Source organism: Scyliorhinus canicula, chromosome 12 (genome assembly GCF_902713615.1).
Source record: "Scyliorhinus canicula chromosome 12, sScyCan1.1, whole genome shotgun sequence".
NCBI lineage: Eukaryota > Metazoa > Chordata > Chondrichthyes > Carcharhiniformes > Scyliorhinidae > Scyliorhinus > Scyliorhinus canicula.
Window position 1 is genome coordinate 145427691 of NC_052157.1, and position 27685 is coordinate 145455375.

A 27685-nucleotide genomic window follows, 5' to 3' on the forward strand; every position below is an offset into this window, starting at 1 on the left:
TTTATGTAGGGGTTACATTTAGTTTTGGACAGATTTGTTTTCTGTCAGAAGTGGGATCAAATGAGAATTCAATCAAACAAGGCACTCCTATGTTCTTTATACATCATCTTCACAAGGTGATTAACAGCTTGGGATATCCTTACATCAGATTTATTGAGAAGTATTCTATATCCTGTATATAAATCAAACTTACATTTTGATAGCATCTTAACACATTGTTGGGATATCCCAATGTTTCTCTGCCAGTAATTCACTTTGAACTGTATCCTCATATTGTAGAACAAATGCAACAGACATTTTTTAACAACTGAAAGTCAGAGTCAGCATAATAAAGTAAAGTGATAAGTAATTAATAAGTAATACAAAAATAAGTAAACCTAAGAACAATTAGACAAGGAGACTAAGTTAAGGTAAGAGGAGTACCTTTTAAGACTAAGTAATTTTAAAGGTTTGTAAATAAGATTACGTGTTTTTAAGTTTTAAGACATATCAGGTGAGTGGAATGTGTGACCTGTCATATGAGGGAAATCATGGACCATCTGGCACCCTAGATGCTGGACGTGTTCCCAACGGCAGAAAATTGATCTCCACGTTTTTGCGCTTGAGGAGCAGCTGGAGATACTGTGACACATCTGTGAGGCTGAGAGTTACGGGGATAGCACGTTTAGAGAGGTGGCCACACCACAGCTCAAGGGACTGGAGGAAAGAAGGGTGACCACTAGGCAGTCGAAGAAAAACAGGCAGGTAGTGCAGGAATCCCCTGGGGTTCCACTCACAATCGGTTTTCCAATTTAGAAGGCTACTAGTTCCTCAAGGGAGTGCAATCAGAGCCAAGCTTGTGGCTCCACAAGTGGCCTGCCTGTATAGGAGGGGAGGAAGAAGGAAGAGCAACAGTGATAGGGGATTCGTTAGTTTGGAGAACAGACAGGCATTTCTGCAGCCGCAGACATGACTCCAGGGTGGCGTATTACCCTCCTGGGGTCAGGGATGTCACTGAATGGCAGCAGGGCATCCAAGGGGGGGGGGGGGGGGGGGGAGATGAACAGTCGGGTTGTGGTACATGTTTATACCAACAATTATAGGTAGAATGAAGGATGAGATCTTGCATCAAGAATTCAGGGAGCTAGGCAGCAGGCTAAAAAGCAGGACCTTAAAGGTTGTAATCGCTGGGTTTCTCCTGGTGCAACATGCTAGCGAGTACAGAAATAGGAGAATAGGGCAGATGAATATGTAACTCCTAAGTTGGTGCAAGAGGGAGGGTTTTAGATTACTGTAACACTGGGAATGTTTTGGGGGAAGGTGGGACCTGTACAAGTGGAACGGTCTGCACCTAAACAAGAATGGGACCACCGTCCTTGCGGTTGGGTTTGCTAGTTCTTTTGGGAGGAGTTTAAAATTAGTTTAACAGGGGGAGGGGCACAGAGCGTTAGTACAATACACATTAAAGGAACCAAGCCAGAGGGAGTTCAGCCATGTTGAGTCCCTAGGGAGTAAGACAAGGCTGGATGTTCTCTACTTTAATGCTAAGAGTATTATAGGTAAGACCAATGAGTAAGGGCAGCACAGTGGTGCAGTGGTTAGCTCAGCTGCCGAAGTCCCAGGTTCGATCCTGGCTCTGGGTCACTGTCCGTGTGGAGTTTGCACATTCCGTGTTTCGCCCCCACAACCCAAAGATGTGCAGGGTAGGTGGATTGGCCACACTAAATTGCCCCTTAATTAAAAGGATGAGTCAAGGATGTAGATCGACGTGTGGATCTGTGATATTGTTGCCATCACAAAGACGTAGTTGAGGGAGGGGCAGAACTGGCAACTCAACTTTCTTCTGGTGAGATGGGTAAGGGTGTAAAAGAGGAGGTGGTGGCACATTATTAATTAAGGAGTCAGTTATAGCAGTAAAGAGGGACGGTATCAGATGGGGGAGGCACGGGACCAGCACCCACTCTGGCGCCTGGATGTGGGGATGCTGGCGGAGGAGGAGGTGTGTAAGAGGGTTCGGAGAAGCATTGAGGGGTATCTGGATACCAATGATACGGGGGAGGTCCAGGTGGGGATGGTCTGGGAGGCTCTGAAAGCAGTGATCCGGGGGGAGCTGATCTCCATCCGGGCCCACAGGGAAAGGAGGGAGAGGAAGGAGAGGGAGAGACTGGTGGGAGAGATTCTGGAGGTGGACAGGAGATATGCGGAGGCACCGGAGGAAGGGTTGCTGGGAGAACGGCGCAGGTTGCAGGCCAATTTTGACTTGTTGACCACCAGAAAGGCGGAGACACAGTGGAGGAGGGCGCAGGGCGCGGTATATGAGTATGGAGAGAAGGCGAGCAGGATGTTGGCGCATCAGCTCCGCAGGCGAGATGCGGCTAGGGAAATTGGGGGAGTGAAGGATGGGGGTGGAAATGTAGTGCAGAAGGGGACAGAAGTAAACGGGGTCTTCAGGGACTTTTACGAGGGATTGTACCGGTCGGAACCTCCGGGGGGGGAGAGAAGGGATGGAGAGCTTCATGAACAGGCTATGTTTCCCAAGGGTTCAAGAGAGGCTGGTTGAGGGGCTGGGGGCGCCGATAGAGTTGGAGGAGCTAGTCAGGGGGATCGGTCAAATGCAGTCAGGTAAGGCCCCGGGGCCGGCCGGGTTCCCGGCAGAATTTTACAAAAAATATGCCGACTTGGTGGGTCCCCTGCTGGTGCGAACTTTCAATGAGGCGTGGGAGGGGGGGGCTTTGCCCCCGACGATGTCGCGGGCACTGATCTCTTTGATCCTAAAACGGGATAAGGACCCCTTGCAGTGCGGATCATATAGGCCTATCTCACTCCTTAACGTAGACGCTAAGTTGCTGGCGAAGATCCTGGCTACCAGGATAGAGGATTGTGTGCCAGAGGTAATTCATGAAGATCAGACAGGGTTTGTCAAGGGGCGGCAGCTCAACACGAATGTGCGGAGACTGCTCAATGTTATCATGATGCCGGCAGTGGAGGGGGAGGCGGAGATAGTGGTGGCGCTGGATGCAGAGAAGGCGTTTGATAGAGTTGAGTGGGGGTACCTATGGGAGGTGCTGGAGAGGTTTGGATTTGGGGAGGGATTCATCAAATGGGTGAGGCTGCTTTACGCGGCGCCGATGGCGAGTGTAGTCACAAATGGAAGGAGATCGGAGTATTTTAGGCTTTATCGTGGGACCAGGCAGGGGTGTCCCCTGTCCCCCCTGCTCTTTGCACTGGCGATTGAACCATTGGCCATGGCGTTGAGGGAGTCAGGGAAGTGGAGGGGTCTGGTGCGGGGGGGGGAGCACCGGGTATCGCTGTATGCGGACGACCTGCTGTTATATGTGGCGGACCCAGAGGGGGGAATGCCGAGGGTGATGGAACTGTTAGCGGAATTTGGGGGCTTCTCGGGCTATAAGCTGAACTTAGGAAAGAGCGAGGTATTTGTAGTGCACCCGGGAGATCAGGAGGAGGGAATTGGGAGGCTCCCCTTCAGGAGGGCAGTGAAGAGTTTCAGGTACCTGGGGGTGCAGGTGGCCAGGAGTTGGGGGGGCTCTTCATAAGCTTAACTTCACCAGACTAGTGGAACAGATGGAGGAGGAATTTAAAAGGTGGGACATGGTGCCGCTATCGCTGGCGGGCAGAGTGCAATCCGTCAAAATGACGGTTCTCCCGAGGTTCTTGTTCCTCTTCCAGTGCTTGCCCATCTTTATCCCTAGGGCCTTTTTTAAAAGGGTGACCAGCAGCATCATGGGATTTGTTTGTGCGCATGGCACCCCGAGGGTGAAGAGGGTCTTCTTGGAGCGGAGTAGGGATGGGGGGGGGCTGGCGTTGCCCAACCTCTCGGGGTACTACTGGGCGGCCAACGTGTCGATGGTGCGTAAGTGGGTGATGGAGGGGGAGGGGGCAGCATGGAAACGGATGGAGAGAGCGTCCTGTGGGGATACAAGCCTGGGGGCCCTGGTAACGGCGCTGTGGCCGCTCCCACGAGGTATACCACGAGTCCGGTGGTGGTGGCTACCCTCAAGATTTGGGGGCAGTGGAGGCGACATAGGGGAGAAGTGGGGGGCTCGATGGAGGCTCCGTTAAGGGGGAACCATAGGTTCGTCCCGGGGAACATGGATGGGGGATTTCGGGGATGGTATAGAGCGGGCATTAGACAGCTGAGGGACCTGTTTATCGACGGAAGGTTTGCGAGCCTGGGGGAGTTGGAGGAGAAATTTGGGCTCCCGCCGGGAAACATGTTTAGATATCTGCAGGTAAAGGCATTTGCTAGACGGCAGGTGGAGGGATTCCCTGCGCTCCCCGCGAAGGGGGTGAGTGACAGGGTGCTCTCGGGGGTCTGGGACGGGGAGGGGAAGATATCCGATATCTACAAGCTTATGCAGGAGGTGGAAGAGGCGTCAGTAGAGGAGCTGAAAACGAAGTGGGAGGGGGAACTGGGGGAACAGATCGAAGACGGGACATGGGCTGATGCCCTGGAGAGGGTAAATTCTTCCTCCTCGTGTGCGCGGCTTAGCCTCATCCAATTCAAGGTGCTGCATAGGGCCCACATGACTGGGACGAGGATGAGTAGATTCTTTGGGGGTGAAGATATGTGTGCCAGGTGCTCGGGGAGTCCAGCGAACCATGCCCATATGTTCTGGGCATGCCCGGCATTGGAGGAGTTCTGGAAGGGGGTGGCGAGGACGGTGTCAAGGGTGGTGGGATCCAGGGTCAAGCCAGGATGGGGACTCGCGATCTTTGGGGTTGGGGTAGAGCCGGGAGTGCAGGAGGCGAAAGAGGCCGGTGTGCTGGCCTTTGCGTCCCTAGTAGCCCGGCGAAGGATTTTGCTACAGTGGAAGGACGCGAGGCCCCCAAGCGTGGAGACCTGGATCAATGACATGGCGGGCTTCATTAAGCTTGAGAAGGTTAAATTCGCCCTGAGAGGATCGGTGCAAGGGTTCTTTAAACGGTGGCAACCTTTCCTCGACTTTCTGGCTCAACGATAGGGTACTGGGACAGTAGCAGCAGCAACCCGGGGGGGGGGGGGGGGGGGGGGGGGACGTTGATTATGTTGGCTTATTTTATTTAAATTTGATTTATCTCATTTTAATTTATGGTTAAGTTCTCTTGTTTGGGGGGGTGGGGGGGGAATGTGATACATGTGATGTTACGGTATGAGGGGAATTGTGGGTGTTATGGGGCTGTTAGTTGCATATTACTGCTTTTTGCTATACTTGTTATATTTTCTGTAAAAAATTCCAATAAAAATTATTTTTAAAAAAAAAAGAGGGACGGTATCTTGGAAGGGTCTTCAAACGGGGCTTTGTGGTTAAGAGCTTAGGAACAACAAGGGGGCAGTCACATTGCTATAGGCCCCCAAACTGTTAGAGGGCAATAGAGGAACAGATATGTAGACAATTCACTGAGGTATGTTAAAATAATAATGACAGGGTAATTATATTTGGGGATTTCAACTTCCGAACATTAATTGGAATAGTCATAGTGTAAAGTGTTTAAAGGGGCAGATTTCTTGAAATATATTCAAGAAACTTTTATGTTAATTTGTGGATGGTCCAACAAGGGACTGCGCAGTGCTAGATCTATTCCTGGGCAACATGACTGGGCAGGTGTTCATGGTGGCAATGGGGGAGCATTTTAGTGATTACAACGGCAATACAAAAGGAAAGGAGTACAGACCCAATATGTTCCCTTTAGGGTGAAATGTAGGAGGACCAAGCCGAGAGAACTCTGGATGTCGAGGAATAGTCAGGACTGGATAAAAAATAAAAGAGAGGCTTTTAGCAGGTGCAAAGGGAGAAAGTCAGCAGAGGCCTTAGTAGAATAAAAAAAGTGCAGGGGGGAACTTAAGAATTCAATTAGAAGAGTAAAGAGGGGGCATGAAAAAGCATTGGAGGGGCTTCACCAGGATGTTTGCCTGGAATGGAGCATTTGCGAGGCTGGATAATTTTGAGCTGTTTTCTTTGGAACAGAGAAGGATGAGCGGGGACCTGATTGAGGTGTATAAGATTATAAGAAGTACGGACAGGATGGATGGGAAGCAGTTGTTCCCGTTAGTTAAAGGGTCAATAATGAGGGGGACATCATTTTAAGGTGAGCAACAGGAATCATAGAATTTACAGTGCAGGAGGCCATTCGGCCTGGTGAGTCTGCACTGGTTCTTGGAAAGAGCATCCTACTTATGCCCACGCCTCCACCCTATCCCAGTAACCCCGGCTAACCTTTTTGGATTCTAAGGGCAATTTATCATGGCCAATCTACCTAACCTGCACGTCTTTGGACTGTGGGAGGAAACCGGAGCACCCGGATGAAACCTACGTAGACATGGGGATAACGTGCAGACTCCACACAGACAGTAACCCAAGCTGGGAATCGAACCTGGGACCCTGGAGCTGTGAAGCAACTGTGTTACCATGCTGCCCATGGTATTTGAAGAAAATAATTTTCTCCAAGAGCACGTGGATATATCCCCTGAAAGAGGATGGTGGCAGTCTGGAATATACTGCCTGGGAGGGCGGTGGAGGCGGGAAACCTCGCAACCTTTAAAAAGCACGTAGACAAGCTATTGAAATGTCATAACATTCAAGGTTATGGGCCAAGTGCGGCAAAGTGGGATTAGTGTAGATATAGTGTTTTGTTGGTGCAGATTTGATGGCTTGACTGGCCTCTTCTGTACTGTATGGCTCTCTATGACAACAAGATCAAAAATAAACAGATGTATGGCCGGTTTCTGTAGTGGTGTTGGTTGAGGGAGAAATGTTGGTGAGGTTACCAGGAGAACTCTGCTATTCAATGGATCTAATCAGGGTTGGAAAAGGAAGCACTTTGAAAATGCAACACATCCCTCAGTGATGCATTGAAAAGCAACTTAATGAATTTGAACGTGAAACAGAAGAGAGACTGCTTCTGCTTCTACTCCACTTAACTGACACTTAATATAAAAAGTAGATACATAACTAGTTGATTCCATAGAATTACATACAGAGAGCCAAAACCAAAAGTAGTCTTCAGTTTAAGTGGGTTTAGTGCTTGCTGCATTCAGCTTTCTCAGACCGGAAACAGCACTGAATGCTGAATGTGGAACTTGGAGGAGCACATTGAAACAATGGACCAGTGCTTGCCTTTCTCCTTATCACATTTACTGCCTTTCCCTTTGATTCATCATGGTATGAACAGCATCCTCGCCAGTCAATTTTTATCCTCTTTGAGGACTGGTGCATTGCCTCCTGAGGCGTGACTGGCTTCATGAAGACCTGAGAGGAACACTTTAGAGTGGTCCTCGTGCATATCAGTTTTGGTGTGGTAGTCTTTACCGCCACTGTGTTCAGGGAACCAATTTCTTCCTCAGTGCAAGTACAGCATCATGTGTTCACACAAGACAGTTTGTATTACAGAAATTGGCACAGGCTTTATGATAGAAAAGTTAACAGGAGTGGAAGTAGATGTACGTTTCTTAATATTTTAAAACTGGTATAGAAATAGATTAGGTAAAGGGGGATGTTCAGTAGACAGGAAGAATATAAAGATAAATGCAAAACATGAATGAGCTGATTAAAATGAAATTCAAGTAGAATATCTTCGTAAATCAGTTATAAGTTAAAACCTATTCTGTCAAATGAAAATATGATGCGGTTGTATTATATATACACTAAAGCAGGAATATGATTCTTAATTAGTCTTTTTTGTTTTTGTTTTATAGGTTACAGTTCAGCACCTCCATGTAGTAATCCCCGAAGGCGATATCTACAGTCCTGGCTGTGGAGCGTGCGCTAACAAACATTCATGGGAGGCCAGTGCAGTCAGTATTTAGCAGTTAGAATTGCTTGTGCAAATGTGGCTTCATTTTTGTCAGTTGTGTTTCAGATTTAGCAAAATGGAGCAACAAATTCAATCTTGTCCTCATTACATAGTTCTTTTTTTATTAACAGACATTTGAATTATGACACTTGACTGCATTTAAGACAGTTATGTTAAATATTTTTACTTCAGGGTATGATGAAACACACCATCTGTGTTTCTTGTAACCCATGGGAATTATCCTAGAAATATGGTCTTCATCACCAGTTAAAACCTGAATTATAATCTGTTTTGAAAAGGAAAATGTACTTCGGCAAAATTTAGTGGCATAAATTAGCATGATTCCTGTGGATTTCAAGCCAATAATAATTGGTGTGTGCTGTGGAGAATGTAATTTACATACACAAATTACACAGCACTGGCCATTTTCTTTTTAATCAAACTTTTAGGTGGTCACACTGCATGAGTGGCTAATGAACAATCACCGTACCCTGCAAAGAATCAAAATAATATCCACACACTGCATATTGTGGCTCATTGTTGCATTTTGTAATTTGAGAATATACATTTTGGCAATCAATTGTTTTAGCTTTGTTCGCTTTTTTGTATTTGTTTTTAGGTTGGTGAATGGAAGTTGCATGATGCACGGATTTCAGCCATGCTAAACTTTTTCATCTATTAACATAATAAAATTTGGTCCTGTGGAACAGAGTTTGAATTTTGATTGTTGTAAAACTCACGTATTTTCTATTTCTGTACATTGTTTAAGGTTGCTTATATGTGTTATGTCTTCACATTAAAATTTGTATTATGGTACTTAAAATGTTTGATATCTGAATTCAGTGCATCTGACTTCTATCATACAAGAGCTGTAAATAGTTCAGTCTCATTTCAAATGCTACTTGTTCTAGCCTGGGAGCTTTATAGGCCAAATAACACTTATTTCCATATTGTTCATATATCACTAAGAATAGGCACAGCTCGCCAAGGGAAGGCAGTGGCATAGTGGTATTGTCGATGGACTAGTAATCCAGAGACTCGTAATCGTTTGAGGACCCCGGTTCGAATCCCACCATGTTAGGTGATGGAATTTAAACTCAACTGAAATTAAAAGTCCATGATGGACTTTTCGCTAATGTCCTTTAGGGAAGGAAATTTGCCATCTGGACTCCTGCGACGCCCACGTCTCATAAATGCCATTACTCATGTTCTTGTGTGTCTCTTTAAAAAGGCTACTTCTCCTGGGTGTTGCCATTTTCCCCCACTGGCTCAGCTGCAGCTGTCAGAAATGTGAGAATCTTCAGTTTTGTTTTCATATGGAGATACTTAGTGCTCAGAATAATTAAACACATGTATGTTTATGCTCATTTGGATACTGTTATGTTGAATATGTTTCCAACAACAAAAAAATTAAAAGTTGCAGTAGTCATAGAATTTTCTTTCCTCTTCTCTACCAAATCTCTTTCCTTTTCACCAAATTCAGGTAGGGTAGAATTCCACAGCACAACATTCAATAACTCATTCTGACTGGCCTTTTCGGTGTCAGCAACGGCTGAGTCAATAGCACTGATCTTGCCTCTAAGTAAGAAGTTGTGGGTTCAAGTCCCATTCTCGGACTTGAGCACAATGATCAGGTCCTGTGCAGAACTGAGAGAATGCTGCACAGTTGCAGGTGCTGTGTTTCGAATGCGTTGTTAAAATGCTGTTAATTTGTCTTTCCAATACATTCCATTACTGTCTAGTAGGATAGGTTTCACCCATGATGCCTCAGATGCAAAGCAAGAAAATTTAAATCATCCACATTTCTCTAATGGTGCATTGCCCCAGATTTCACACCTTTAGACTTCAAATGCACTATTTTCTCATGTGGTGACTTCTGAAAATCAGCTGAATGGATTACCCCTAAAGGAATTCTTAATTACTGGATGATCCAAGGCATGTAAACGAATATATCCTGAGTCACTTTTAATTTAGCACTGTAATTTTTAACAATTACTTTAACAATGTAATTTATCAGTGGCACATTAACCGTTAAGTTATAGATTAGACTTGACAACAAAGCTTACATTGACTGTCACAGCCCTCTCGAGCTTATACTTCCATACGGAGATATCCAGCTATTTGTCACAGCTACTCTTTCCAGTGATTTTCGGAAGTGTTGCAGACTGAGACTTCACCTTCAGTCAACTTGGCAACTGTGCTTTGCATACTTTGTTCGGTTAAATCAGAACAAGCCCACATCTAAAATTGAGGGGGGAAATGCACAAAGCAGAAGCACAAACTCCCCAAACAGTAAAGACTTTGATGTTAATTTTAAATAATATAATAAAAGGAATGTGGTACTGCAGCCTTGGAAATTATTGGGGTAATTTCTGACTTAGTGCTCCCCTGAGACCCTCACTGGAAAGATGTTTTCATGAATTGTGATATGTGCTGCTCAGGATTTATGGATCATTTAGATATGCACAGCCAAATTTCTGGCGGTGAACTCTTGGGCAAAGTTGTACACAGGGAACACAAAGTTGGAAAGTTCGAAAGGTATCAAGGTGAATGAGATAGCCAGCAGATGGCAGCCTAGTCACAGCAAAAGGATACAAGCAGCAAAAAGAGTCCTCAAACTTATTGTTGACCTGTCACATATTTCCAACATTTCTGTTTAATTTTGGATTTTGCATGTTTGATGTTTTTAACCACCATTGTAATTAATATGGGCATTGATATCCCTTACACTTGGGGGGTCTCAGAGATATGTGGATGGTTCATTTTTAGCATGATCAGGGTGAAAACAAACAGACATCCGGAATTACTTCAGGTTTTACCTTTGACTTCCTCAGATTCATCTCCACGTTTCTCCTTATGATATTTTCAGCAGATTTTTTGTTTGTTTGGCAGAGCATTACAATCAGATAACAGAAGGTGATTAAGTTTAGAGTAATTCAGGCATTTGGAATGGGGATGTTAGGTGATATTACCCATGCAGAAACAGAAAGGGACATGTTTGCCTCTTTGCCACTCCCTCACATGGCCGTACCCATATTGTGATATTGTACTTTCCATGCACCAGATGACCAAACAAAAGTATGTTTACAACATACCAATATTGAAGAATAAATTGCAGCATTATAGCATTTATGTAGCATCATGTGTTCGTTCTGGCTGAATGCTCGCATCCTCGCCTCTCTAAATTCAGAGTTCAGCACAATCTAAGCTGGCATTTCAATTATTGGCTGCAAGTTCGGAGACAGATGCAAAGCAAGGATGATTGCTATTAACCACAATGCAAGTCTCACTGAGAGATCTTGTGTGATCTCTGATGGAAATTTCAGCTCCACGATCATGCAGCAATACTGCAACTGATTGCAGCATGGAGAAAAAGTGAGGTTATCGGGTTATCCAAATAGCAAATCACGTTAAAAAAAATATACTTTTAGCAGCTACCCCGGACTCCCACAAACAGAAAACAAAAAGCTCTAAAATTTAAAAAAATGACCCGTATCTAAGACCAGAGGATATGGGTTTAAGGTAAAGTGTGCGTGGTTTAGAGGGGACCTGAGGAAACGTTTTTACATCCCGAGGGAAGTGGAATTGAACCGTACTGCTGGCCTGCCTTGGTCTGCTGTAAAAGCTAAATCGCTGGCTTTTAAAGCAGACCAAGGCAGGCCAGCAGCACGGTTCAATTCCCGTACGTGCCCCCCCCCCCCCCCCCCCCCCCGAACAAGCGCCAGAATGTGGCGACTTGGGGCTTTTCACAGTAACTTCATTGAAGCCTACTCGTGACAATAAGCGATTTCAATTTCATTCATTTCAAATATGGAACGCGCTGCCTTAAAGGATGGTAGAGGCAGGTGGTCTTTGCAACATTTACAAAGCGTCTGGACGAGCACTTAAATCGCCACGGCATTGTAGGCTATGGACCAAGTGCCAGCATAGATTGGTATTTGATGTTCGACATAGACATGAAGGGCCCATTTCCGTGCTGTATGAGTGTAGGGCAAATTAAATATTGGAACATACACGAGGTGAAGGCAGGAGGTAAAAGATTTTGAATAATTAAACTTTTTAAAATTACTATTTAATCATCTGTCAGCACTCCACGAACAAAAATATATTTTTTCAATGGAAATTCTGTTCATCTAATTTTATTAATCATATTAAAAACCTAGTTGCATCCAATTGACAACGTGGATTTTTTATGGGGGTCATGATCTAATCAAAAACAGAGTCTATTTTGGGCAGGATTAGCAGGGTCGTTGCCAGTGCTTCTAGCGCCGGGCCTCGGCGCTTTTTTTCTTGGGCCTCAGCGGGGAACACTGCCGAGGCTGCATTTCCTGCACTGAGGAGCTTGGCTTTTTGAAAATGGCGCCCGATCTCTCGACACGCCGAGACTACACCTCATATGGACAGGGCATCCCCGTCGAGAGCAAAATGCCACTGGGGCACTGCCAACCTGATATCCCTGGGTACTGGGCCGGCAGTGCCTGGGTAGCATCAGCTGTGCCAAGGTGCCACCCTGCTCAGGTACCAAGCACCCGGGGGCCGCCATTCACCTGGGAGACCTCCCCAAGTGTCATTCCACCTGGTCCCCGTTAGTGGGCTTCAGTGCTATACAGTGCCCTACTGGGGTGGTCTTGGCAAGGCCAGTAGATGACTGGGACTGGTTAGATCTAGCGTTGGCAGAATTAAGTGAGCCAGGCATAATGACCATCAGGAATCCTGGGAGAGGCCTCTCGTCCCGATTCCTTTTTTAAAATAAATTTAGAGTATCCAATTATTTTTTTCCAATTAAGGGGCAATTTCGCGTGGCCAATCCACCGAGCTTGCACATTTTTGCACAAACATGGAGAGAATGTGCAAACTCCACACGGACAGTGACCCAGAACCGGGATCAAACCCGGGTCCTCGGTGCCGTGAGGCAGCAGTCCTAACCACTGCGCCACTGTGCTCGTCCCGATTCCTGCGGGAAGCGGCCAGTAAATCACACCAGTGTCTCTAACAATACTGAGTAAATGGGAATATCAAAGTTCTCGTTGATTTCATGGTTAGCAGCTTTGGAGGGGTTGGCAGGTGCACTCCTCTGTTGGAGCCCTGAGGGACATACTACAAGTTCAGGATTTCTTTGCAAATCTGTGATTGTATTATGCACCCCACTGATGCTACCTGCGAGAGTGTCCCAAAGCCCGAAGGATAATTTGAAGCACTGGTGTACATTTGTTTGGAATAATATGAGGAACAATGTACAACCCAGTGAGGAGCCAGACGATTTGTTGTGTATACAACTAATGAAGAATATTTATTAAAGTAAAAGAAAAAAGCACGACACAAGACTAATATACATTGTGACACTTAAGTATATGAATAACTAGACACACCATTTATCTGGTTACCTCTTCTTGCCAGAATATGCACGTTCTTTGAATTGAGACACCCCTTTTTCCAAGCATCATCCAATTCTCTAGGTCAAAACCAGCGAATAGTTACCACAATACGAGTTAGGTGACCAGATCTGGGAACACGTGTCTTCCCTGGTTCAACAAAGACACAAAACTATGACTTTTAGAGAATATCTGCCATGGCTCTAAACATCAGATGGAACAGGTCTTCATGGCTTGAATTATAGATGGAATAGACCTGTCTGTTGTATGTAGAACTAGCCTGCTTCCCCAATAAGGGTGCTAGCAGTTATTCTGTTCAGTCTCTTTGATATCACACCCTCTGGATTCGACTGACTAAATCTCAAATTCCTTGCTTTTAGAAGTTATGATTTCTATAGCCCCACTGATCTCTGGTAAAGGTCATTTGAACCTCAATGTCTCTAGACACCTGCTAATCTTGTTACTTGTCTGTTAATTTGTTTTCATCTCAAGTTCACCGTCAATCTCTTTAAATTCCTAACAGTGATATCCTGAGGTTATGGTCAGTTTCAGAGGGATAATGGTAGCTGTTAATATATTTGTTTTGTGTGGACAGTGGGCATTCATTTGAGATGTATTTGATCCTGTGATTAGTCACAGACTAAAACTGTTGGTTTCAGAGGTGTATGCTTGTAATGTGTAACTCTACAAATAAAGATAAAAGTATTCAAACATTGGCTCCAATTTTACATCAAATGGCTTTCTGGAGGAGGGAGGGCATTTATCCCACTCAACACCATGAAAAACAGATTGACGTCGTCATTTATTTTGCTTCCAGTTGTGGGACTTTGCCATTCGAAATGGTTCTCGAAGAGTACTTAAATGGCAGTGAGAAGTGCTTCAAGAATTCCGGAGGCCACGAAAGATGCAATAGAAATCTTTCCAGAATCCACTGGTCTTTCTCAGTTGCAATTGCATCGCAGTTTGCATATAATAATCTTTATTGTCACAAGTAGGCTTACATTAACACTGCAATGAAATTACTGTGGTTTAGCACAGTGGGCTAAACAGCTGGCTTGTAAAGCAGAACAAGGCCAGCAGCACGGGTTCAATTCCCATACCAGCCTTCCTGAACAGGCACCGGAATGTGGCGACTAACTTCATTTGAAGCCTACTTATGACAGTAATAAGTCTTACAACACCAGGTTAAAGTCCAACATGTTTGTTTCAAACACTAGCTTTCGGAGCACTGCTCCTTCCTCAGGTGAAACAAACATGTTGGACTTTAACCTGGTGATGTAAGACTTCTTACTGTCATAAGTAGGCTTCAAATGAAGTTAGTCGCCACATTCCGGTGCCTGTTCAGGAAGGCTGGTATGGAAATTGAACCCGCGCTGCTGGCCTTGTTCTGCTTTGCAAGCCAGCTGTTTAGCCCACTGTGCTTCTATATGTTGGACTGGAGTTGTAAGACTTCTTACTGTGCTCACCCCAGTCCAACGCCGGCATCTCCACATCATGGCTACTTACCACAATAAACCTTTTTCATTTTCAATCCACCTAACCTGCACATCTTTGGACTGTTAGAGGAAACCCACGCAGACACGGGGAGAACGCACAGACACCACACAGTCACCCAAGTTTGGAATTGAACCCGGATCCCTGCTGCTATGCAGTAGCAGTGCTAACCACCGCTGTTCAGTGCAAGCCTGAGGGGCCGAATGGTCTCCTGACCCAGCAGGGATATCCGTGGAGGTGTATGCATCAGGTGAAAGGAGCCCGAATCGGCTCAGCCAACGTGAATAGCCTTTTCAGCTCTCAGTCCAACACCGGGTGAGCACCGAGTTTCAATGGAGGGGGCGGGGCTAGCGGGGGGGATGCCGATTGGCTCAGGCGGCTGCCAATCATCCTGAGTGACGTCGGGCGCCATCTTGCGGAGTGGGGATAAAATGGCGGCAAACGGAGAGCGGCGAGTCGGCCAGTGAGGGAGCCGCGCCGGTCCCGCAATAAAACACCAGGAGAGAGATAGAGGGGGAAAGTGAGAGAGAGAGAAAAAACACAAGTATCGAGAAAGTATCGGGGCTGGATCGTCACCGTGGTTTAATTTTCCGACTCCTATTGTCGGCGCCGCTTTTGTCAAGCATGGACCGACTGGCGCCGTTCGGCAGTGAGTAGCCCCCGGCCCGCCACCATCGGGGAGGGATGGCCGGCTGGAGCATCGGGCCTTTCCTCAGGCCTGGGTGCTGACCACCAGCCGAGAATTGAATGGGCTGAGGGGCGAATTTATTTTGTTTGTTTTTCCGAATAAAAATCCCCCCCCACCCACCCAACGTGCGATGTGGAAGAAGAAAACAAATGTGTGGGCGGAAAATAAATCATCAGAAATGGCAGCCCGGATAGCGGAGCAATTTGTTTTTAAAAGTATGAATCGTTAAGTCGGGAGAGGCGACCTTCCATCCGCCGGCAGGTTGATCCTCTTCCTCCACCATGGATGAACCGTCCCCGCCTTTGTTCAGATGGAATTCCAGCCCTCTTCTGCTCCTCGCCCCCTTAACTCATTTTGTAGAGAGAGGGGGGAAAAAACATAAAAGAGAGCGCTGCAAACTAGGAAGGCTGTCCAGCCAGCTCCCTACCTCCCAAGTCAACACAAGACGCCACGTGTGCCGCGTATTATTGCTCTCTCTCGCTTCTAATGGCGCTGGAGGGGAAATGCAGGCGAGCGGCCAGATTGGCCTCGCCTCAACCTGGGTGTGTGGGTGGGGCAACAAGTCTGCAACTAGGCAAATAGCCCTTTTTGCTAAGATTGAGCGTGGTCAAGTGTGATGCCGGGATCTGATATGTCTCCCTTGGAACGGTGGATTGGATTCCACTTGAATTGGATTTTGGAGCAGACAAGGAGCTGGATGCCCCTGTCCACACTCTGAGCTCTGGCTTTGTAACTCTGATAAGTAGTTTTTTTTTAAAAAGCAATATACTGGCAATCTGAAATAAACCAGAAAACGCTTTTGAGATGTTGTTGCTGTGGAGGAAACCAGGCAGTCTTGTTTGCACACAGCAAGTTTGATAATGATGGGGCAGCACTGTGGCGCAGTGGGTTAGCCAGGTTCGATTCTGACTCTGGTCGCTGTCTGTGTGGAGTTTGCACATTCTCCCTGTGTTTGTGTGGGTTTTGCCCCCATAATCCAAAAGATGTGCAGGCTAGGTTGATTGGCCATGCTAAATTGCCCCTTAATTAGAAAAAAATGAACTGGGTACTCTAAATTTATAAAAGAAAAAAAAAGTTTGATAATGACCAGATAATCTGAGAGCCGACTTGCATATTTTTCATAATAGGATCCGGCAAAACACCATCGTCTTTCAACATCAGGATGGTAGTGCAGTGGTTAGCACTGTTGCCGCTGAGGACTGGGGTTCGATCCTGGCCCTGGGTGACTTTCCATGTGGAGTTTGCACATTCTCCCCGTGTCTCATCCCCACAACCCAAAGATGTGCAGGGCAGGTGAATTGTCTGTGCTAAATTGCTGCTTAATTGTGGGGAAAGAAAGAATTGGGTACTCTAAATTTATTTATTTAATAAATAAACAGTCAGGGGCTGGTTTAGCACACGGCTAAATCGCTGGCTTTGGAAGCAGACCAGGGCAGGCCAGCAGCACGGTTCAATTCCCGTACCAGCTTCCCCAAACAGGCGCCGGAATGTGGCGACTAGGGGCTTTTCACAGTAACTTCATTTGAAGCCTACTTGTGACAATAAGCGATTTTCAAGGGGCTGTTTAGCTCACAGGGCTAATCGCTGGCTTTGAAAGCAAACCAAAGCAAGCCAGCAGCACGGTTCGATTCCCGTAACAGCCTCCCCGAACAGGCGCCGGAATGTGGCGACTAGGGGCTTTTCACAGTAACTTCATTTGAAGCCTACTCGTGACAATAAGCGATTTTCATTTCATTTCATCTGAATTTTATTTTGTTGGGTTTTTGAATGTACCTTTTTAATATCCAGCCACACAAACACATGTTTGTTTTGATTTTAGACAGATAAATGACATACGACTGCGTCTCCTGCTTGAGAGCGCAATGTGAAATTTTTTTTGGAAAAGAATGAGGTGGGCAGGCTTGCAAATGAAATCAATAAGGCATATAAGAATCTAAGCAATTTCACGGGTGATTCAGGATGGGCAACAAATGCCATCCATCTCTGCCAGTGATGTCCACATCCCATCAAGCAATCCAAAAATGATTGGTGCTGTGACTTATTGGGGTTGAGCAGCCTCGTGCTGTGACTTATTGTGGTTGAAGAGCCCATCTCCTATACATGAGATCCTGAATTCAAATTTCAGTGGGGCCCTCACATGCTTATTCTCCACATGACTTTAAATCAACCCAATGAAGTCCCCGACATGCACTCTGAGCCATGTATTCATACAAAGCAGACCGATTGGATCAATATTACCTTTTGTGGTTAATGCACAAAGAAGCACTTTGAATTAAAGCCCTGGAGAAGGAGCATGTGATATACACAAGTACACATGAGGCCTTCGACATCTGGTGGATGTCACATGGCTGAGATGCTTCTTCACCCCAGGAGCGACCTGTTGGCTTGTTCAGTTTACTTTGCCATTTGTTTTAGTTACAGTGCCCCACCATAGACATAGAATTTACAATGCAGAAGACGGCTATTCGGCCCATCAAGTCTGCACTGACCCTTGGAAAGAACACCCTGCTTAAGCCCACACTTCCGCTCCATACCTGTAACCCAGCAGCCCCACCCCCTTTTGGACACAAGGGCACTTTATCAAGGCCAATCCACCTAACCTGCATGTCTTTGGACTGTGGGAGGAAACCGGAGCTCCTGGAGGGAACCCATGCAGACATGGGGAGACTGTGCAGACTCCATACAGACAGTGACCCAAGACGGGAATCGAGCCTGGAGCTGTGAAGAGACAGTGCCGCCCGAGGGCCTGTTCTTCCCTCCCCTTCATTTTTGTTTTGTTTAGTAATCTTTCTGTTTTACTCAAATAATACAAAGGTTCACACAATGCTACAGGGCTACCAGGTACTTCAGGAGACTAAGGATGAAATCTGGCATTGGAGAATTTATTTTGCAAACCGATCAGATTTTTTTTTACCTGTAAATTTACTTTGTTTTTACATGGAATTACTTTGAATTAAAACAGGTCTCTGCAAATTATTATAGAGCACACAAGTCTCCTCCCACTCTACTTCCCACCTGCTTCTGTATCTCTCTTTCCTTCGCCCTGTAAATAAACTTTATCCCATATATGCAAGTCATATTCTGAAATAAATTTACCGAAACACAAAAGCAGCAAACCCAGCAGGTCAGCCAGCATCTGTGGGGAGGATATTTATGATTTCCAATGTTTTTGTTTTTTTATTTCCTGCATTACTACTGCTTCCATGAGATAATTATCAGAGAAGGTGGGCCATTCCTTAACACCCTCCTCATCCCATCAAAATAAAATTCAGATGTTGAAGGATTAACCCTAATTTGCAGTATCCTCTAATGCAATCAGATCACTACTCAGACTTTATAGGTGGGAAAAATATATTCAACCTGGAGGGGTTTCTGTGGTATGAATAGATAGATATAAAAAGGAAAAAGTAATTAAAACCCTCTCACTGCAAATTGCTGTGTCCTCTTGTATTGATTCTGCCCTTCTTCCCTGCCACATTTTTGAATGTACCTTTTATTACCAGCCACAAAACCACATGTTTGTTTGGATTTTTTTTTAACAAACAATTTTATTGAGGTATTTTTTGGCATTGTAAACAGTTACAGATTACAGAAATATGCAAACAACAACGGAAAACCAACACTTCAACCAAACCATAGTGCACATAACTGCTCCTCTCCCATAAGCACTACCCGCCTATTTGTCCCTCCTACTCTACTCTAACCTTCTCTCTCTCTCCCCCCCCCCCCCCCCCCCCCCCCGGCGAAGAAGTTGATGAATGGTTTCTACCTTCGGGCGAACCCCAGTACAGATTACCTCAAGGCGAACTTGATTTTTTTCCATACCCAGAAAACTCGACATGTCCGAAAGTCATAGTTCGGTCTTCGGGGGTTTTGAGTCCCTCCATGCCAGCAGTATTCATCGCCGGGCTATCAGGGAAGCAAAGGCCAGAACATCGGCCTCTTTCTCCTTCTGGACTCCCAGGTCTTCCGAACTCCCAGGTCTTCCGAAACCCCGAAAATTGCCACCTCTGGACTCATCACCACCCTTGTTTTCATAACCGGGACATGACACCCGCAAATCCCTCCCAGTACCCCCTAACCTTAGGGCATGCCCAAAACATGTGCACGTGGTTCGTTGGTCCTCCCCGCGCATCTAGCGCACTTGTCCTCTACCCCAAAGAATTTGCTGATCCGAGCCACCGTCATGTGGGCCCGGTGAACAACCTTAAACTGAATCAGGCTGAGCCTGGCACATGTTGCGGGTTTACCCTACTCGTTTGTTTGGATTTTAAACAGATAACTAACCTATGACTTTTATTCTGAAGTTTTCTGCATCTCCTTGAAAGCCATTTTTTTGAAAAATAAATGGACATTTTGAAAACTAATGCTGCACATGTTCAAAGCACCTTTTTATAATCCTGTACTTTTCTTCCAAATTTTAAACAACACCTAGTTTTCCATTCCACAGAGTCTGAAGTAATGAAATCAGAACGGGGAAGTACCTCCCATATGCTGTGTACAAAAGCAAAATATCGCGGATGCTAGAAATCTAAAGTTTTTAAAAGTGCTAGAAATGCTCAGCAAGATAAACAATGTTTGTGGAGAGAAATAGTGTTTTGGATCAATTACATTTCGCCAGGCTTGGAAAAAGTTACAGAATAGGTTTTAAGCATGATCAGAGGCAGGGAAAGAAGGTTAGAATAAAAGGTGAAATATTAACAAGGTTGGATCAGGGAGCAATTAAGTAATAAAATTAATGATGTTTTGTCATTTAATAATCCCTGCTTTCCACCCTTTAAAAGACCGTCGCTATTGTTCTTACCGCATCCTCCCCCCATTTACCTGCCCCGATATTTGCTAACCTCTAACATTTTCCATTTCTGATGACAGGGCATCAACCTGAAATTTTAATTTTGTTTCTCTGTGATTCTGCCAGACCTGCTGAGTATTTCTAGCATTTTCTGCCCATAAACTGTCTTTCCTTTTTATTTCCCATTCCCAAATCAGAAACTCAAGAATGTAGGTAACGAGAATTTGTAATAATAAAGTGTGTTTAGATTATTTTTGTTACTAATCTGATTGTCATATTGACACTGTTTTAAAATTAGTTTGAATTATTATGCTTTAACATGAGGTCCATATAGAGGCTGGTTTAGCACAGTAGGCTAAACAACTGGCTTGTAAAGCAGAACAAGGCCAGCAGCGCGGGTTCAATTCCCGTACCAGCCTCCCCGAACAGGCGCCGGAATGTGGCGACTAGGGGCATTTCGCAGTAACTTCATTTGAAGCCTACTTGTGACAATAAGCGATTTTTCATTTCATTTCATTTCTTTGTCAGTGCTCAAACTGCTGCTGCTACCACTGACAAGGCTTGTAACCACCAATACTCCGGCCAGTGTTACACAGCTCAAAATACTCTCTTCAGACATAAAATTGTTAAGGATGGAAAGTCTACACTTGGGCAGCTGAGTGTTTTTTTTTCATAAAGCCAAAATACTGTGGATGCTGGAGATCTGAAATACAAAAACAGAAAGTTCTGCGAAAACTCCTGTAGGTCTGGTGGCATCTGGAGAGAAACAGAGTTAACATTTCAAGTTCAATATGACTCTTTATGGGTTTTAAATGCTTTTCACATGTCCACTTTGACAATTTACTGAGACTGACTCTGAAGAGGTGGGGTGGGTGTTGAAGTAGCTTGGGTGACTGCATGAAAATTTAGCAATTCCATTCTTACACTTTTATCGAAAGTTGATTGGTGACATGAATGCATAGTGTGAATATGTTTTTTTTAAACACATTTCGAGTACCCAATTCTTTTTTTTCCCATAAGGGGCAATTTAGTGTGGTCAATCCACCTACTCTGTATATCTTTTGGGTTGTGGGAGAGAGAACCACGTAGACACAGGGAGAATGTGCAAACTCCACACGGGCAGTGACCTGGGGCTGGGATCGAACACGGGTCCTCGATGCTGTGAGCCAACAGTGCTAACCACTGTGCTGCCCGTGTATACGCAATGTTTTGCAGTTTTCAGAGTTGGTAATTGCTGAATCATCTTGATCTGATTTTATTTCAGGTGATCCCTTTGATCAACCACCATGTCGTGGATGCTCTTCTTATCTGATGGAACCCTACATAAAGTGTGCAGACTGTGGACCTCCTCCACTGCTTATTGTTACAGGTACATAAACAAAGTTTGTATGAGACTGCAGGGAACAGGTTCATTTTTCTTGCTTACTTTAACGTTATTCAACTGCAGTATTCTATTATAAGTATCATCTCACAGAAAATACAGTTCAGAAGAGGCTCTTGGACACATCAAGTGCTATACTAACGCATGAAAAGACAACTGACCGCCTACCTAATCCCATTTACCAACACCTTGGCCCATAGCCTTGAATGTTTGACATGCCACGGTGCTTTTTTAAAGGATGTTGAGGCAACCCGTCTCTCCCATCCTCCCAGGCATGTTTTCCAGACTGGTACCACCCTCTGGGCAAAAACGTTTTTCCTCATTCCCCCCCCTAAACGTCCTGCCCCTTATCTTGAACTTGTGTCCCCTCATAATGTTAACCCCTTCAACCAAGGGGTACAACTGGTCCCTATCCACCCTGACGACGCACCTCATAGTCTTGTACACCTCAATCAGGTTGTCCCTCAGTCTTCTCTGCTCGAGGGAAAACAACCCAAGCCTATCCAACCTGTCTTCATAATGTAAATGTTCCATCCCAGGCAACATCCTGGTGAATAGCCTCTGCACCCCCTCCAGTGCAATCACATCCTTCTTATGATGTGGCGACCAGCATTGCACACAGTACTCCAGCTGTGGCCTCACCAAAGTTCTATACAAATCCAACATGACCTCCCTGCTTTTTTAATCTATGCCTCCATTGATAACAGCAAGTGTCCCTTTTGCCTTTTTCACCACCCTATTAACCTGCCCTCTTATCTTCAGAAATCTATGGACAAACACGCCACGGTCCCGTTGTTCCTCGCAACTTCCCAGTGTCAGGCCATTTTTTGAATACTTCCTTGTCAAATTACTCCTTCCAGAGTATATCGCCTCATACTTCTCGGGGTGAAATTCCATCTGCTACCTTTCTGCCTATTTGACCATCCCATCTATATCTTCCTGTAACCCCAAGTCCCTCAACTTCACTGTTAGCCCCTGGCCAATCTTTGTGTCACCTGCAAACTTACTGATCCTACACCTCACATCTGTCGTTTATATAAATCCCTGAGGTATGCCATGGACACTAGCTTCCAGTCACTAAGAAGTCTTACAACACCAGGTTAAAGTCCAACCGGTTTGTTTCAAACACGAGCTTCGGAGCACGGCTCCTTCTTCACCTGAAGAAGGAGCCGTGCTCCGAAAGCTCGTGTTTGAAACAAACCTGTTGGACTTTAACCTGGTGTTGTAAGACTTCTTACTGTGCTCACCCCAGTCCAACGCCGGCATCTCCACATCCAGTCACTAAAGCAGCCATCTGTCACCTCCCTCAGTCTCCTAGAGCTATGCCAATTTTGAATCCACCTTATCAGGTTGCGCTGTATCCCATGTGCATTTGCCGCCTTTATAAGTCTCCCATGGACTGGCACAGTGGTTAGCACTGCTGCATCACAGCTCCAGGGACCCGGGTTCAAGTCCAGCCTCTGGTGACTGAGGATTTGCACTTTCTCCCTGTGTCTGCGTGGGTTTCCTCCATCAGTCCAAAGATTGGGTCATGGGGATAGGATGGAGGAGTGGGCTTAAGTAGGATGCTCTTTCCAAGGGCCTGTGCAGACTCGATGAGCAGAATGGCCTCCTGCATTATGAATTCTATGATCCTATGTGGGACCTTGCCAAATGCTTTGCTGAAATCCATGTGAACTATATCAACTGCACTGCCTTAATCTACACACCTGGTCATGTGCTCAAAAAATTCCCCCTTTCAACAGGTTCGGCCTGCAAGTTTGAATGATTCTCAGCTCAGTTTTCAGACCAAGAACATGTCAGCATTTTCCAATCTTTCAAAAAAGTGTATTCATTTCTCAGAGTCATGTAGCCAGTGCATAGTTTGGCCCGGGCAAGCCCTTAATCCATCTCCTTTCTTGTTCCAAAAACAATTCTAATTAAATCCCATTCGTGGTCCCACAAGAGAGACATACGAGATCCAAGTTGACAAGACCAAGCATTGCACCTGATCTCATGTGCTTGATCTTAGCCAAAAGGCCGAGAAGTGATCTAACTCTGTCATCTTCATGTCTAGCCCACCAGACCTGACGTTTGACATCCTAACCCCCAAAAACCTCCTCTAACTCCACACTAAAAGTAGCATTTTACAATAATAAATGATGCCACAAAATACTTTTTTTTAAATTTTAGAGTACCCAATTAAGGGGCAATTTAACGTGGCCAATCCACCTACCGGACACATCTTTTGGGTTGTGGGGGTGAAACCCACGCAGACACAGGGAGAATGTGCAAACTCCTCACGGACAGTGACCCAGGGCCGGCATTCGAACGCGGGTCCTCAGTGCCGTAGGCAGCAATGCTAACCACTGTGCCACCATGCTGCCCTTGCCACAAAATACTTAAGGAGTGTCTCCTTCGAGTTGAACAAATCCAAAAGTGATAGTCATAGCAAAAAATTATTTTTTCCTTAAATCAGAAAAACCATCGTCTTTGAAACTTGGGAATTGTAATCTTTATGTTTTGTGATTCTGCTGCAGTTTGATGCCTGAACTTGAAAACTAGGCTTTGCTTCCTTTTGATGTCCAATTTTATGCTTGAATTTTACTGAATTACTTGTTGGCAATCTCATGGTAGTGTTTTTTTTCTATTCTTATTTGGGATGTGCGTTTCACTGTCCAGGCCAACATTTGTTGACCATCCTTTATTGCAAGTTGGTGATCAACCACATTGAACCGCTGCAGTCCATCTGGTATATTTACAGTACATCCCGCAGTGCTGTTAGGGATGGAGATACAGGCTCTTTTGATGCTGACCTTTTCGGGGGAGGATTGGGTGGATAGGATCTGAAAATGCAGATCTTTGTGAAAACCCTCACGGGGAAAACGATAACCCTCGAGGTTGAGCCCTCAGATACTATTGAAAATGTAAAGGCTAAGATTCAAGACAAAGAAGGTATCCCCCCTGATCAGCAGCAACTGATCTTTGCTGGAAAACAGTTGGAGGATGGCCGTACACTGTCTGATTACAACATCCAAAAGGAGTACAACTTTGCATCTTGTATTGAGACTTCGTGGGTGGTGCCAAAGAAGAGGAAGAGAAGTCTTACCACCACACCAAAGAAAAACCAGCATAAGAGGAAGAAGGTCAAGCTTGCTGTCCTTAAATATTACAAGGTCGATGAATATGGAAAAATCTATCGTGCTGCGTCGTGAATGTCCTTCTGAGGAGGTGTGGTGCTGGTGTGTTCATGGCCAGTCACTTCAACAGGCAATACTGTGGGAAGTGTTGTCTGACATTACTGCTTCAACAAGAGCTGAAGTGCACTATTAATGGATTAAATAAATATGATGGAAAATGAAAAAAAAAAAGGGATGGAGATACAGGATTTTGACCCACCGACAGAGAAGGAATGGTGATGTATCAAGTCAAGATGGTTTGTGTCTTTAAGGGGATCTTGCAGATGATGGTGTTCTGATGCATCTGTTGCCCTTGCCTTTCCAGGTGACAACGGTTGTGGTTTAGAAAGTACTAACGAAGCACCCTTGACAAGTGGCTGCAGCGCATCTTGTACACATTCCCTCACTGCTCCAGTGGTGGAGGGAATGAATGCTTAAGATGCTGGATGAAGTGCTGATCAAGCAGGCTACTTTGTCCTTGATAGTGTCTAGCTCAGGTGCCCAAAGTATGAATTGTGGTTGATTGGTCGATGGGGGACTAGTATGCAGTAGACAGTGTGCTTTCTAAAAACGATGCATGCGTGGAGTTGGTGCACCTACAGTGCATGCTTGCTGCATATGTGCTGAGTCAGCACACAAACGGTGAGCAGTTTCTGCGGCATTTTCTCCATGGAAAGGTGTTTGACGATAATGAATAGAAACTATATTATATACTTTTGTGCATTTTGGTGACGGCGGTTGCAAAAGTCTTGCATTCGATGCTTGCCGTGGGTTGAAAGCAACATGCAGTTAGCACATATTTAGAATATTTTCACCTGTTAATTTTGTTTGGCGGGGTACAAACAACAATGTACCGGTCATGATACCACCATTGCCAAAACCCTCAGCACTTCCTTGTTCCGTTTCCCTCTTTACCATCCTATCCATGTGTTTGTCAAGATGCCTTCTGATGCCGTTAATGTATCTGCTTCCACAACCTCCCCAGGCAACGCGTTCCAGGCACTCACCACCCTCTGCGTAAAAAAACATGCCTCGCACATCTCCTCTAAACTTTGCCCCAAGGACCTTAAACCTATTCCCTCCACACTGGGAAAGAGCGCCTGCCCATCCACTTTATCCATGCCCCTCATAATCTTATAGACCTCTTATCAGGTCACCCGCAAACCTCCGTCTTTCGAATGAGGGGTGTTTGCGTTGGCAACATTGCAGCCTATGTTCATCTGCACTTAGTTCCCGAAATGAGCCCTCACATGAATCTGGACACGCCTGGCTCCCTCACCACCTGATATGCCCAATACGCTCCTCAGCTGTTCGCTGCTTTTAAAAGCTTCCTCAACATTCACTCCCAGTCAAGAAACGAGGATGACAACACAGAGACATGCTTCTCAATTTGGGGGTGCCGATCTGGCCAGGCTTCTCGATGCTGTAGATGACCCTGTTCCCCCAAGGGGGGTCGGACAATCAGCAGCAGGATCAGCAATGCTGCCTTGGAGGCAGTGACAGCTGAAATTTCATTTCAAATGAGTGTGGGTAGCATGATGAGTAGGACCGCCGTCGAATGTCGGAAGACGACAAACTACCTCCAATGTGCTGCAAGAGTAAATGCCACTTTTCCCATGGCATCAATGCTGCGAGCCAGCCCTCAATTCTCTTCTCTCTCTGTTGCACGTTTTGCTATGAGTGTAAAACGCGTTTATTGGGGTGTATTAACTTGCCTGTGTTAAAGGCCGTGTGCTTACACACCACTAGGCTCTGTCTATGTATTTTTCAGCTCAGGAGTCGCCAGTTGCCATATAGACAACTCACATATATTCCAAGGTCAAGTTCAAAGTAATAAAACGATACACCGATTAGTAAGTTCCAAACGATCAATATTTATTATACAATTATAATAACATACGCATGCACACACTAAGGGACTAAGCTATGACTAGACTAAGCAAACAGAATACTTAACTACACAGGAACAGGCAAGGTCAGGGAGCGATGGCCTTCGTCCCGGTCTTGGGCTGCAACCTTCAGAAAGCGTGCTGGTCACTGGGGGTCTAGCGGGCTTGGTTCGCGTAGCGAGCGTCGTATTGGCACTTACGGTTCGGCGGCTGGTGCTCAACGGCTGGAGTCAGGATACAGGTTCACGTTCTTGGTCAGGGCCGGAGCACGAACAACAGACAGGACCATGTGTGGGGTCTATATTTATAGGGGTCCCCCAATGTCCTTCCCTCTTCTTGGGCGGGCTTACCTCTAGGTATCGATTGGATAGCTTCCAATCGATATCTTTTGAATTCCTCCAATGTAAGGGTCTTTCTCGATGGTGGGGGCGGTTTTCTATAGTGGATACTTCTGGTGCCGCTCTGTCTGGACATCCACTTAAAGTATCTTATTCAAAACCCAAATGTTGCCATTGTGTGTGCCTAGATCTGGACTGCCTCATAGTATGTAGAACGTTCTGCCATTATCACCTTGGTTGGAGATCTTCCACCTGGCCAGAAACTGGTTTTGCTGCTTGCAAAATGCTAATGAGTGTGTGCGGCTGTTTGCCTTGGCTAAAACTGTTTTTCCCTACAGTCTTAGTGATTCTCCATTTTGTTTGGTTCAGTGTCCATTTTAGGTGGCTACAGTGGCTACACTCTTCCCCCCCCCCCTTAAAATTCACTGGCTGACACCTCCCGACATCCAATCTTCAAGTTTGTTCCTCAGCACCCCTGGCACCCACCAGCACAGCCCCTTCATGTCTAGGTGTGGTGCCCGCACATGCCACCTGCTATAGATCCTCCTAACCGATCAAGCATGCAGCTCCTAATGTCTTCTGGGAGTGGGTGTCCTCCAAAGGTGCCTTGTTTGCGAGGATGAGGAGTCCACTAACCATCCTCTCAGGTATGGGACCTGTTCCTTTCAACAGGCACTTAGTTCAGGAGTGTGAATTCCGATCACAACTAATAAGGCTACCTCCTCATTTGCAATAGCCTTCAGCTGTGAAGCTAAAGGCTGCTCAAAAGGGGGTGAAATTGACTTTCATGAGAGAAGCTGCAG

At 45.6% G+C, this 27685-nt stretch overlaps 2 protein-coding genes and 1 pseudogene across 8 annotated transcripts in view; all 3 read left to right on the forward strand.

The window, feature by feature from the left end:
- Window positions 1-8593, forward strand: part of LOC119974981 (nuclear pore membrane glycoprotein 210-like) — a 236351-nt gene extending 227758 nt beyond the window's left edge. For 4 of the 5 annotated variants that reach the window (XM_038814382.1, XM_038814386.1, XM_038814385.1 and 1 more), the window contains 2 exons: window positions 10-116; window positions 7673-8593. In XM_038814382.1, the coding sequence (XP_038670310.1) occupies window positions 10-116; window positions 7673-7783 (218 nt within the window). In that variant the 3' untranslated portion in view covers window positions 7784-8593. The remainder of the gene's footprint in view (window positions 1-9; window positions 117-7672) is intronic. The other variant, XM_038814384.1, reaches the window with a different exon arrangement.
- A 6450-nt stretch (window positions 8594-15043) lies between these two features.
- The window catches only part of tada2a (transcriptional adaptor 2A), a 42371-nt gene continuing 29729 nt past the window's right edge, over window positions 15044-27685 (forward strand). Inside the window, exons 1-3 of one of the 3 annotated variants that reach the window (XM_038814390.1) lie at window positions 15044-15285; window positions 21381-21478; window positions 25141-25152. In XM_038814390.1, coding sequence (XP_038670318.1) covers window positions 15261-15285; window positions 21381-21478; window positions 25141-25152 — 135 coding nt within the window. In that variant the 5' untranslated portion in view covers window positions 15044-15260. Of the gene's footprint in view, window positions 15286-21380; window positions 21486-25140; window positions 25153-27685 lie in introns of all 3 variants that reach the window. The other 2 variants (XM_038814388.1, XM_038814389.1) reach the window with 2 other exon arrangements.
- On the forward strand, window positions 24257-24796 carry LOC119974983 (annotated as a pseudogene).